General features: G+C 35.7%; 1 protein-coding gene across 1 annotated transcript; it reads right to left on the reverse strand.

The window, feature by feature from the left end:
- Positions 1–370: 370 nt before the first annotated feature.
- TRIADDRAFT_31147 (uncharacterized protein) lies at positions 371–5,941 on the reverse strand (the record flags this gene model as incomplete). Its single annotated transcript, XM_002116601.1, has 19 exons — positions 371–472; positions 558–648; positions 777–901; positions 1,011–1,124; positions 1,243–1,416; positions 1,500–1,599; positions 1,675–1,746; positions 1,836–1,999; positions 2,087–2,310; positions 2,408–2,562; positions 2,659–2,707; positions 2,803–2,949; positions 3,063–3,161; positions 3,315–3,414; positions 3,491–3,556; positions 3,716–3,893; positions 4,009–4,118; positions 4,210–4,318; positions 5,799–5,941. 19 exons carry the CDS (start codon positions 5,939–5,941, stop codon positions 371–373), a joined length of 2,322 nt encoding a protein of 773 aa, XP_002116637.1.
- Between the last annotated feature and the right edge of the window lie 4,098 nt (positions 5,942–10,039).

Here is a 10,039-nt window from a genome sequence, read left to right on the forward strand (position 1 = left end):
TTTATTCACTAATACAGTATACGTTTTGTAGGACACAAGTTATCCATAGGAAGACATTTAAAATTATAAAAAATTAACCTACAGCCAAACTATCGGCCAAGGTTAAAGTTAGACTTCAAAGTTTGTGTAATACGCGTATAGTATACAATACAATACAGGAAGATATGTGTATGAGCCAAGATGTCGATTGCTGAATCGAATAGAGACAAAGTCAACATTTCGAACAAAATATGATGTTAGCGATACGATAAAATGCACACCTATAATAATATTTAAAAAGTCAATCCTGCCAAGTCGATTTGAAGTATTGAAAGATAAAGAATTAACACGTTATAGCTGTTACCGGCTGCAAATAAATCACGTATTCAGTTTACAGGTTCTTCTTTTTCCCTTTCGATTTACTCTTTCTAAGTTTCTTGCCCTTTACTATTTTTAGTTTCTTTTTTATTTGACCACGTTTTCTTTTGCTAGACTGTGTAACCAAATATTCAGTTTAATGGTAAGAAGAATAATTTATATCAATTTCATTAAAGAATTTATCATGTAGTATTAAATACCTTTTTACTATAATATTTAGTTTTCTTTTTGATGCCACTTTCATGTCGCTTAATTTGTAAACTTTTTACACGATTGTTTGGCTCTCGGACTCTACGAAATTAATGTGATTGATATATGTTGTAATACATATTAATTCGGTTACACTATGTCATGAGACGATACTGTGTACGTAGTAAACTATTACAATCCATGTATTCTAGTTAATTATAGGTTCTCACTTGTAAATACGAACGAGCCAGTGTTCTGTAGTATAAGCTTCTTCAAGGACGTCCAGTGTAAAATCTTTATTTCCAATCTCAGCATTTCGGGTTCTATCATAGCCACTTGGGGTTCTAAAATCCATCTAAGTTGAACAAAGACATAGTTTTAATTATTACGTTGCTTATAATCAATGATTATTCAACTACTAGAGTCACTACCACATTAAAATCTTATCTAAGTTGTCAAGCTACCTGCATTAATCCAAACTTCCAATACGACATCTTGTACATTAAACAATTTAATAGTGTTGGTGAACCTAAACGATCAACTCTAAATTCTCCATTTGGTGTAAAATATTCCGATTCCTAAATTGAAATAAGTAAAACTTGAGCAAAATTTTTCATAGCGATACTTATGCGTAAATGAATTTACATAAATGCTACATTGCAATATGTCAGAATATCAAAGGGTTATAAATCTTACCTTAATTTCTTTTGGATGTTCACCTTCCGCTATTCTTACCATCCACAAAAATTTGTTAATATCATCACCACTATAGCCGATCGCCCCACCAAATATAATTAATACATAATCGACATCAAGTTCCCTCATAATTTTGTAAGCAGCGGTTTCATTTGATGACATTGCTTTGCCAACCTATAACATAGATAAAAGTGGCTTCAATTAATTTAACCAATAAATCAACACAACTAGTTATAAGCCAAGTTGTAGGGTTATACCAGTGCAATATGGCTGTTATTCCATGTATTATTATCTACAAGAGTTGTTCTATTTGCCATGCCAGCAATTTGATAACCATAATCCCACCAGGACATAATTCTGTAACATTTTAGGTAATTCATTAAATTTTAGGTGTGAACAGTAGGAGAATAATTCACAATCTGGTTAGAGTACCTTGCATTTTCGTGCGTGTTTTGGCGTAGCCAATAATATGCTTCTCTAAAATCGTCAAGAACCGTTCTACTCCTGATATCACGAGTATCACATAGTAACAATAAGTGACTTTATTTTCCAAACAGTAATTTATTGCTATGAATATATAACTTAATGCTAACCCATCAGGATTACTTGATGCTAAAACTACAGATGGACTAGAATATGCAGAGCCAGTCACCCAAGTGCTATGGACTGCAAACATCATTAATAGCATAGCAAGCACCATGACGACCATACTTTTAGTATTAGCTCCTACATCACCAATGTAAAATTTAGATCGAGTCTTTGATTTCGTTTCCTAATCAGAATAAATTCTCTGTCACTATTTCATCGTAGGAAAAATGATGTATAGAAATATTGTCATGATAACTACCTCCTTTTGCTTAGCTTTATCCCTTTTCCTTGGGGACACAATCTCTTTCTTTTCTTTCTCTGATTCGTCACCTTCTTCTTCATCTTCATCGTAATACAAATATTTATCGAATGTTGTCGAAAACGCAATGGATGATAGTATGATAACAACGGGAGTCAAGGTAAGCATAAGTCGAACCATCACGCCAGCAAAATAGACAGCTGATACAGCGTATAAAACGACTGCAAGAAAGACGTGAATATAATATTGAAATCAAAAACTTGCAATATTAGGTAGTAAGTAGTAGCAAACTTAAATTAAAATGTATAAACAACTTACTAAAGGCCCTTTCATCATTAATGTTATTGATTAATAGCCAAACACCATAGGGAAACATGCATATGTTGATGTGAAGATCGAAGAAAAAGGAAACCCATGTCGTTGGTTGATGCTCTGATACAGACGCAATGATTGGAATGTGTACTTTGGCGTAACTAGTTTTTATTAATAAATGAGTTAAACATAATGTATGCATATGCATATTATTCAAATCGAGTCTACTGTATGATAATTTGTCTTATTTCTCTCACCCGGTATCCCAAAGTGAATAAAATCGACCGCTCCAAGGGGCAATATAACCTAAAAGATGTTTACAACAAGCACGTACGTAATTCTAGCAATCAGCAATGTCAAGTACATACTGTATATACTGTAAGATAAACTACGTCTAGTACCTGCATATGTGAGTGTAACAACAACGAGAAATACAAATCCAGCAGCTCCAACCGTAGCGAACAAGATGAGTCTACCAAGGTTAACAGCAGTCGAATTGGATTTGATAAATAAAAGAGCAGAGTAGGCTTGCAGTAAAGCGAAAACACCTGAAATAGGTTATAGAAATATTTAAATAACTCAAGCATCAGATCTGTGTAGTGATAACAAACGCATATTAAATTAAGTTAAAATAATACAGGCACTATAACAATTCAATAACCTGCAGCAGCCATGTGCTCGCTCGTTCGCACAGGTTGAAATCCAACAAATGGAATTTGCATGGACATGATCAATCCCAATATGAAAAAGCTCGTATAAGCTTTATTGAGAAAGAATATAAGAAATTGTAAGAATTAGTTATAAATAAAAAGAATGAACCGTTTCCACTTTCAACCTACAAGAGCAGTATAATGCGAATTACTGATTGAACTTGTACGAATACTGCAGATTTTTATAGCGATCAGATTCTTACCTATGTATATGCGCTTTGAGTACCTGCCCATTAGCAGTAAAACGAAAACATGCAGAGGTATCAAGTTAATAATAAAAACATAGCCACCCCATGCAGATACCTGTAATATATAAAACAATTAGTGTATCGTCTAAAATTTTGTTACTTCTAATGTAATTGATATTTGTGTTTCTCACCATATAAAAATAAGACAGCGCAGTGCAACTTGACCAAAATAAAGACCCAGTTTTGATCGATTTAATCTGTAATCATTATTGATAATAACGTTATAGTACGATGAGTATCATAACAGTAGCAGTTGTAGTAAAAGTTAGATAAATAAGCCATTTCTAATTCTAATGTTATGGTATCGTTGACTAATAAAAGCTCGACGAAATTGATATCAAAGTATTGAAACTTACCCACAGAAAGTAGGTAAAGATTAAGGCGAAGATAGCTATGCCTTCGTTATCATAAGAACCAGCAACAGAACGTGATGTGTAGCCAGGTACGATAGCCATCATGACAGCGGCCAATAAACCAGCCCTTTCATTCCATAACTCTCTTGTTAAACCATAAGCAGCTAAGGACGTAAATCCACTAAATCATGGCATAGTGAACAATATTAATGATTCTACAAATAATTTATACGCCAAATAATTGAACAAGATATTGTATTCATTCCATCTACCAAAGTTTTCGACATTTAAACTACCTGAAAATTGGAGCTAGGAATACACAAATATCACGAATATGAATGGATATGTTAAGACTGTTAAGGATGAAATGAATGCTACTAGCAGTTATCATCAGTCCAGGGTAGACCTAAGCCAAAATGAAAAAAATAATGTCATTCATTACCTTTTTGATACTAATTCAATTACGGTGGAAGCTATTCAACTTTTGTACAACTTACGGTTCCACCGACAATTCTGCCCAACGGATACCAAGCACGTTCATCAAACCAATTGAGGAAATTGTAAAATCCATTTTCAGCCATATGATGTGTCGCACGATAATTGAACCTTTTACAAACGTAGAAGGCAATAACGTTAAAAATGAGGCAGTTTACTGTATCATGGCTTCTACATGACTGCAAATGTCTGTAATATCGTATCCTTTGCACGCGATCAAGGGGTGTTAAGCGAGCGAGTTTTATCTCATTATGGACTTGTACACAATGTAATACCGTTCATGACGTGCGCTAGTTCAATGGAGTCCTGTTAACGTAGAAATTATCCACCAGGATTCACGTTCTATATAGACCGATTGATAGCTTATTTTGTAGCAACTAAAACAGATCAGGCTATTGAATTCACCCTGTTCTTCAATTAGGATCACCTATCAACTACTACTCGGTATGTATTTGCTTCGAGGATTTGTTTTGTAGGTCAATACGAGCATGCTAAAAATTTATTCTATCGTACCCTAAGTCTTACTGCCTATAGCCAATGACACGAGCATACTATTCTACCTCGATATTTATAAAGCACTAAAATGTAAAATGTAGTAGTAAATGCATTGTCTATCCAAGTCGTGGACAGTTGATTGTATCAAGATTTTAATGATTCAGTACATATTGGTGATAAGAAGTAAACCCAATTAGTCATGTTTCATGGAGTGGAGAAGATCAGATTGTCTATTGTGATCTGATTGTGATCTATCGAATGATGAAGATTTACGGGTAAAAAGCTCAATCGATCAAACAAGTATGATCAGCATTGCATCCATTGATTATAATACCATGGTATGGAGTGGAGAAGATCAGATTGTCTATTGTGATCTGATTGTGATCTATCGAATGATGATGATTTACGGCTAAAAAGCTCAATCGATCAAACAAGTATGATCAGCATTGCATCCATTGATTATAATACCATGGTATTAAGTGGAGAAGATCAGATTGTCTATTGTGATCTGATTGTGATCTATCGAATGATGATGATTTACGGGTAAAAAGCTCAATCGATCAAACAAGTATGATCAGCATTGCATCCATTGATTATAATACCATGGTATAGAGTGGAGAAGATCAGATTGTCTATTGTGATCGGATTGTGATCTGTCGAATGATGATGATTTACGGGTAAAAGCCAAATAGATCAAACAAGTATGATAAGCATTGCATCCATTAATTATAATACCATCGTATTGGAAGTTGTAGAACAAGACAACAGCTTGACTAAAGACAAGCCCTATTTCCCTCCTGTTCTTGCCATCCTTGATTGAAGGCTACAATTTGAACTAATTTGCCCATGGGTAATTACTATGTTATCTGATGGTACAAAAGAGGCGAATAAAAGAATTAGATACTGTCATTCTAAGATTCAATAACGTGGCTACCTATTCGACTGTCGTTGACTCCGTTTTAAAATAAAAAAGAACAGTCGACAGCCATTGATTCAAGTCAAGAGCAAACTGTATTCGCGCTATCATTGTGGTTGAAGACAAGTGTAAGCATGACGGAAAAAGACGCATTCTACAGGCAATCAAGCGTTTACTGACCATGGATCGAATTCATGGATAATACTCTCGAATCGGATGACCGCAAACAACCTTGAAGCAAATCCTAGTAGACAGCATGATGTCAGCACAATAATCACGAGTAATGATTTAAACCCAGCTAAGCTTTTTTCCGCCGCTATCATTTGGTCCGCCATATTGGATTCAAACCAATGTGCTGCTGGTAACGTCGAGGCACAATAAGAGCTCAACGTGCCTTTCTTTCTGGTCGACACTTGGGGAGTGCAGTGCGCCTGTGCAATGGAACTACTTGAGATCGACATGACACACCGCACCGCCAATGGCTCATACTGGAGACACTGGACGGTGGACCGTGGACAGTAGAGTACAGTTCTGCCGTTATGCTGTACTGTATGACAAAAGGAAAGCAAGGTCAATTTTGGACGATAATTACTTCTTATCATGACTCATTAGGGTAGAATGGAACGGCAGACTCAATTTCGTGCTGTTCCTAGTATTCTCTACCTCATTTTTGGACTCATTTAGCACAGTACTACCTCCGAAAATGGAATTTCTACCGAACTGGACGCTCACTGTACGAGTACACAGTCTACAGTGTACAGTATAGTACACTGTAAACGGTACTGTAGCAAAATGTTGGCTATCTGGACTAGACTTGAGACCGGTTCGGTTCGGTTCGGTTCGGTTCGGTTCGGTTCAATATCTTTATGATCTATGTTCTAGACATCGTGCAGTATGGGAAATGAGAATATTTCATCAACTCAGCGGTAGTTCCATTTGAATTAAAATGGAGGCCATCAATGTTGCTAGTAAATTGACTCATTTCGATAGCAACGAATGTTCATCGTCCTTCGTTGACTTCCAACGAGTTCAATGAGTAATAGACTACAACCCTTTGGATAAAATAAAATGAATTTGCGAGTAAAGAATATCCACACAGGAGGTTGATATTTTATCAACTGAACGGTAGTTGCATTCGAATTGAACTTGAGGCCATCGATGTGGCCAGTAAATTGACTCATTTCGATAGCAACGAATGTTCATCGTTGACTTCCAACGAGTTCAATGAGTATAGACTACAACTCTTTGGATAAAATAAAATGGATTTGCGAGTAAAGAATATCCACACAGGAGGTTGATATTTCATCAACTGAACGGTAGTTGCATTCGAATTGAACTTGAGGCCATCCATGTGGCCAGTAAATTGACTCATTTCGATAGCAACGAATGTTCATCGTTGACTTCCAACGAGTTCTATGAGTATAGACTACAACCCTTTGGATAAAATAAAATGGATTTGCGAGTAAAGAATATCCACTCAGTAGGTTGATATTTCATCAACTGAACGGTAGTTGCATTCGAATTGAACTTGAGGCCGTCCATGTGGCCAGTAAATTGACTCATTTCGATAGCAACGAATGTTCATCGTCCTTCGGTGACTTTCAACGAGTTCAATGAGTAATAGACGACAACCCTTTGGATAAAATAAAATGGACGTGCAAGGAAAGAATATCCACACAGGAGGTTGACATGCGTTCATACTGGACGCTATATACCATTCCATGAATCTTTCCTTGTTCATACTGTCTTTACGAGTACCGTATATATTGCTACGGTGTTAAGAATGCCGTTGTCTTTGCAACAATCCAGATGACCACTACGCTCATAAAAATCAATCAGTTCAAACGAAACATCCTTGGCCTTCCAAATTACTGTACTACTAGCTAATTTTAGTAATTGAGTGTATTTTAACGGAATCAAGATGATCTTGTACATTCAACTCTGCAACTACGGTAGATCGTTTAATGGATGGTATCTAGAATCTCCAGGATGAGGCATTGCACCATTGGCAATGTTTCGTGGGCCTTCACTACTGCCTGTTCGACAATTCTACTGTCCTGTATAGTGTACAGTGTACTGGAAGTGGTCCTTGAGCGCGCAGTCCAGTCCAGTCTATATGAGTAACTTCAACACACTTTATGTCAATTTAAATTACATATTCGCATAAAGTGTCTTTTTTCCAATCAAATGATACCAAATTTGTCGAATAAGGACTTAAAATTATAATTTCATATAGTTTCAATCGTCGGGAAAGACTGTTGAGGCACGCTCTCTACTGTAGACCTTTTACCCGACAGAACATGTAATAAAGTCACCGCTACGTCCATGCACGTCAAAGAGCCTATGCATTTGTATTATAAAAATAAAAAAATGGATACATCATACTGCAGTACCAAAATAGTATTGTGCACATTCTGCAATCTGATTCATTTCGATGGCTCTCTGAAAAGATAGAATTGTGGAAGTTCAATCAGGCCTAAACTACATCACTTCTATATGTAGTTGTATCAGTGGAGATATCCTTCTACAGCTATATTTATAAATATCATACAGGAATTTCAACGGAATACAACTTTGATTCTTGAACGAAGGATAGAATTGTAGAAGTTCAATCAGGCCTAAACTAGATCAATTCTATATGTAGTTGTATCTGTGGAGATATCCTTCTACGGCTATATATAAAAATCATACAGGAATTTCAACGGAATACAACTTTGATTTTTGAACGAAGGATAGAATTGTAGAAGTTCAATTAGGCCTAAACTAGATCACTTCTACATGGAGTTGTATCTGTGGAGAAATTCTTCTACAGCTATATATAAATATTATACAGGAATTTTAATGGAATACAACTTTGATTTTTGAACGAAGAAGTGCCATCGAAAATAGTCAGACTATAAATACTAAATTGGTCCAAAAATGACCAGATTAATGAACGAATCGGAACGGACGAGCGATCAAGCAGAATGATGATATGGTGGCACAATGGTATAAGAGCATTCTTACCTAGAAACAGTCATGAAGTAAAATTCCTTCAAAATGATAAAGCAGTAGTATAAGGAATCACTATCGCTTTTTGGCCTACATTCATAGCAAAACCTGTCTTGATCGATGGAACTACCAATATCATAGGCTTATGCTTTGTAGAAGCATTCCTACTCTATTCTCTCTCTGATGGCATAGCTCTATCTTTGTAACAACACCTAATTACATGTATTCATAATTGGACAATAAATATACCTCTATCCTCATCAATCTACGAACATCTTTTCCATTTGAACTAATTATTATTACTAGCGTAACATTGATCTGGTCAAGGTCTTCTATATGTGATAGACGTTTTATTTTGACGGTAGTTTATTGTACACTGTATGAGAACTACGAGCATTTTACAGACAGATTCAATTTTTGAATCGACGTTTGTAATAGCAAATTTAATTTTTATTTATGTCCTTTTGGTTAATAATACAGTACAGTACTGTATACATAAAAATGGTTGTAGAGAGAGCAGTCAATTTCATTTATATGTTGATTAAAGCATCTGACAGTAACATTGCTGTATGATAGGATTGATAGACTATATATACTCGTACTTGTATTAGTCATAAATAAATAGGATAATACAATGAATTAAAAGGTAGTCAGCATACATCGACATACTGCTTCTCATACTACTGTATGTCCTGTTACTGTTAAGATTTCAAGCGTTTCTCTTCATTTATTTTTAGTAAATCAATTAATACGGCAATTCTGGTTATACTCCGAGTACTAAAGTCTAAACCTTTCCAATCCGTGACGGTAAAACTGTCGTCACGTTAATGCACCAGCTACGCTGATTATATCCACCTGCGCTCACACTCTATCAGGGGTTTCCATCACATGCTTATCCATCCGTATCCCGCAGTCTCTTATAAAATACACACCTTATCACAATTTCAATTAATCCATCCGTATCCCCCAGTCTCTTATAGAATACACACCTTATCCCAATTTCAATCAATGTACATCCATTTAGATTTTGTCGTATCCAAAACGTTGCTCACCGGTATACATATAAACGCCACTGTAAAATAATATCAATCGGCTAATAAAAGTGCCACGTAGTATTTGGTGTGTAAAACGATATTTATATGCGTAAATAAACGTAAGTAGTTTGAAATGCTACTAACTTGGTGTAGAAGGTATCAGTGCTATCGAAAATTAACTCTGTTAACTCTGCACATAAAAACTCTACACCGCGATACAAAAACATCACCCGGCTTATGCAGATGCTAATTTGGTATAGAAACGCTGCTGACCCTGGACTAAACTAATCTCTCATACAAGTCTAGAAATGAATCAGGAACTACCATCGAGAGAATTTGAGCAGTGAGCATTTCCATTTAGATAAACTACTGTTAGAAGTCAATTATGCTCAAGCC

Source organism: Trichoplax adhaerens, genomic scaffold, assembly GCF_000150275.1.
Source record: "Trichoplax adhaerens TRIADscaffold_16 genomic scaffold, whole genome shotgun sequence".
Lineage (NCBI taxonomy): Eukaryota > Metazoa > Placozoa > Uniplacotomia > Trichoplacea > Trichoplacidae > Trichoplax > Trichoplax adhaerens.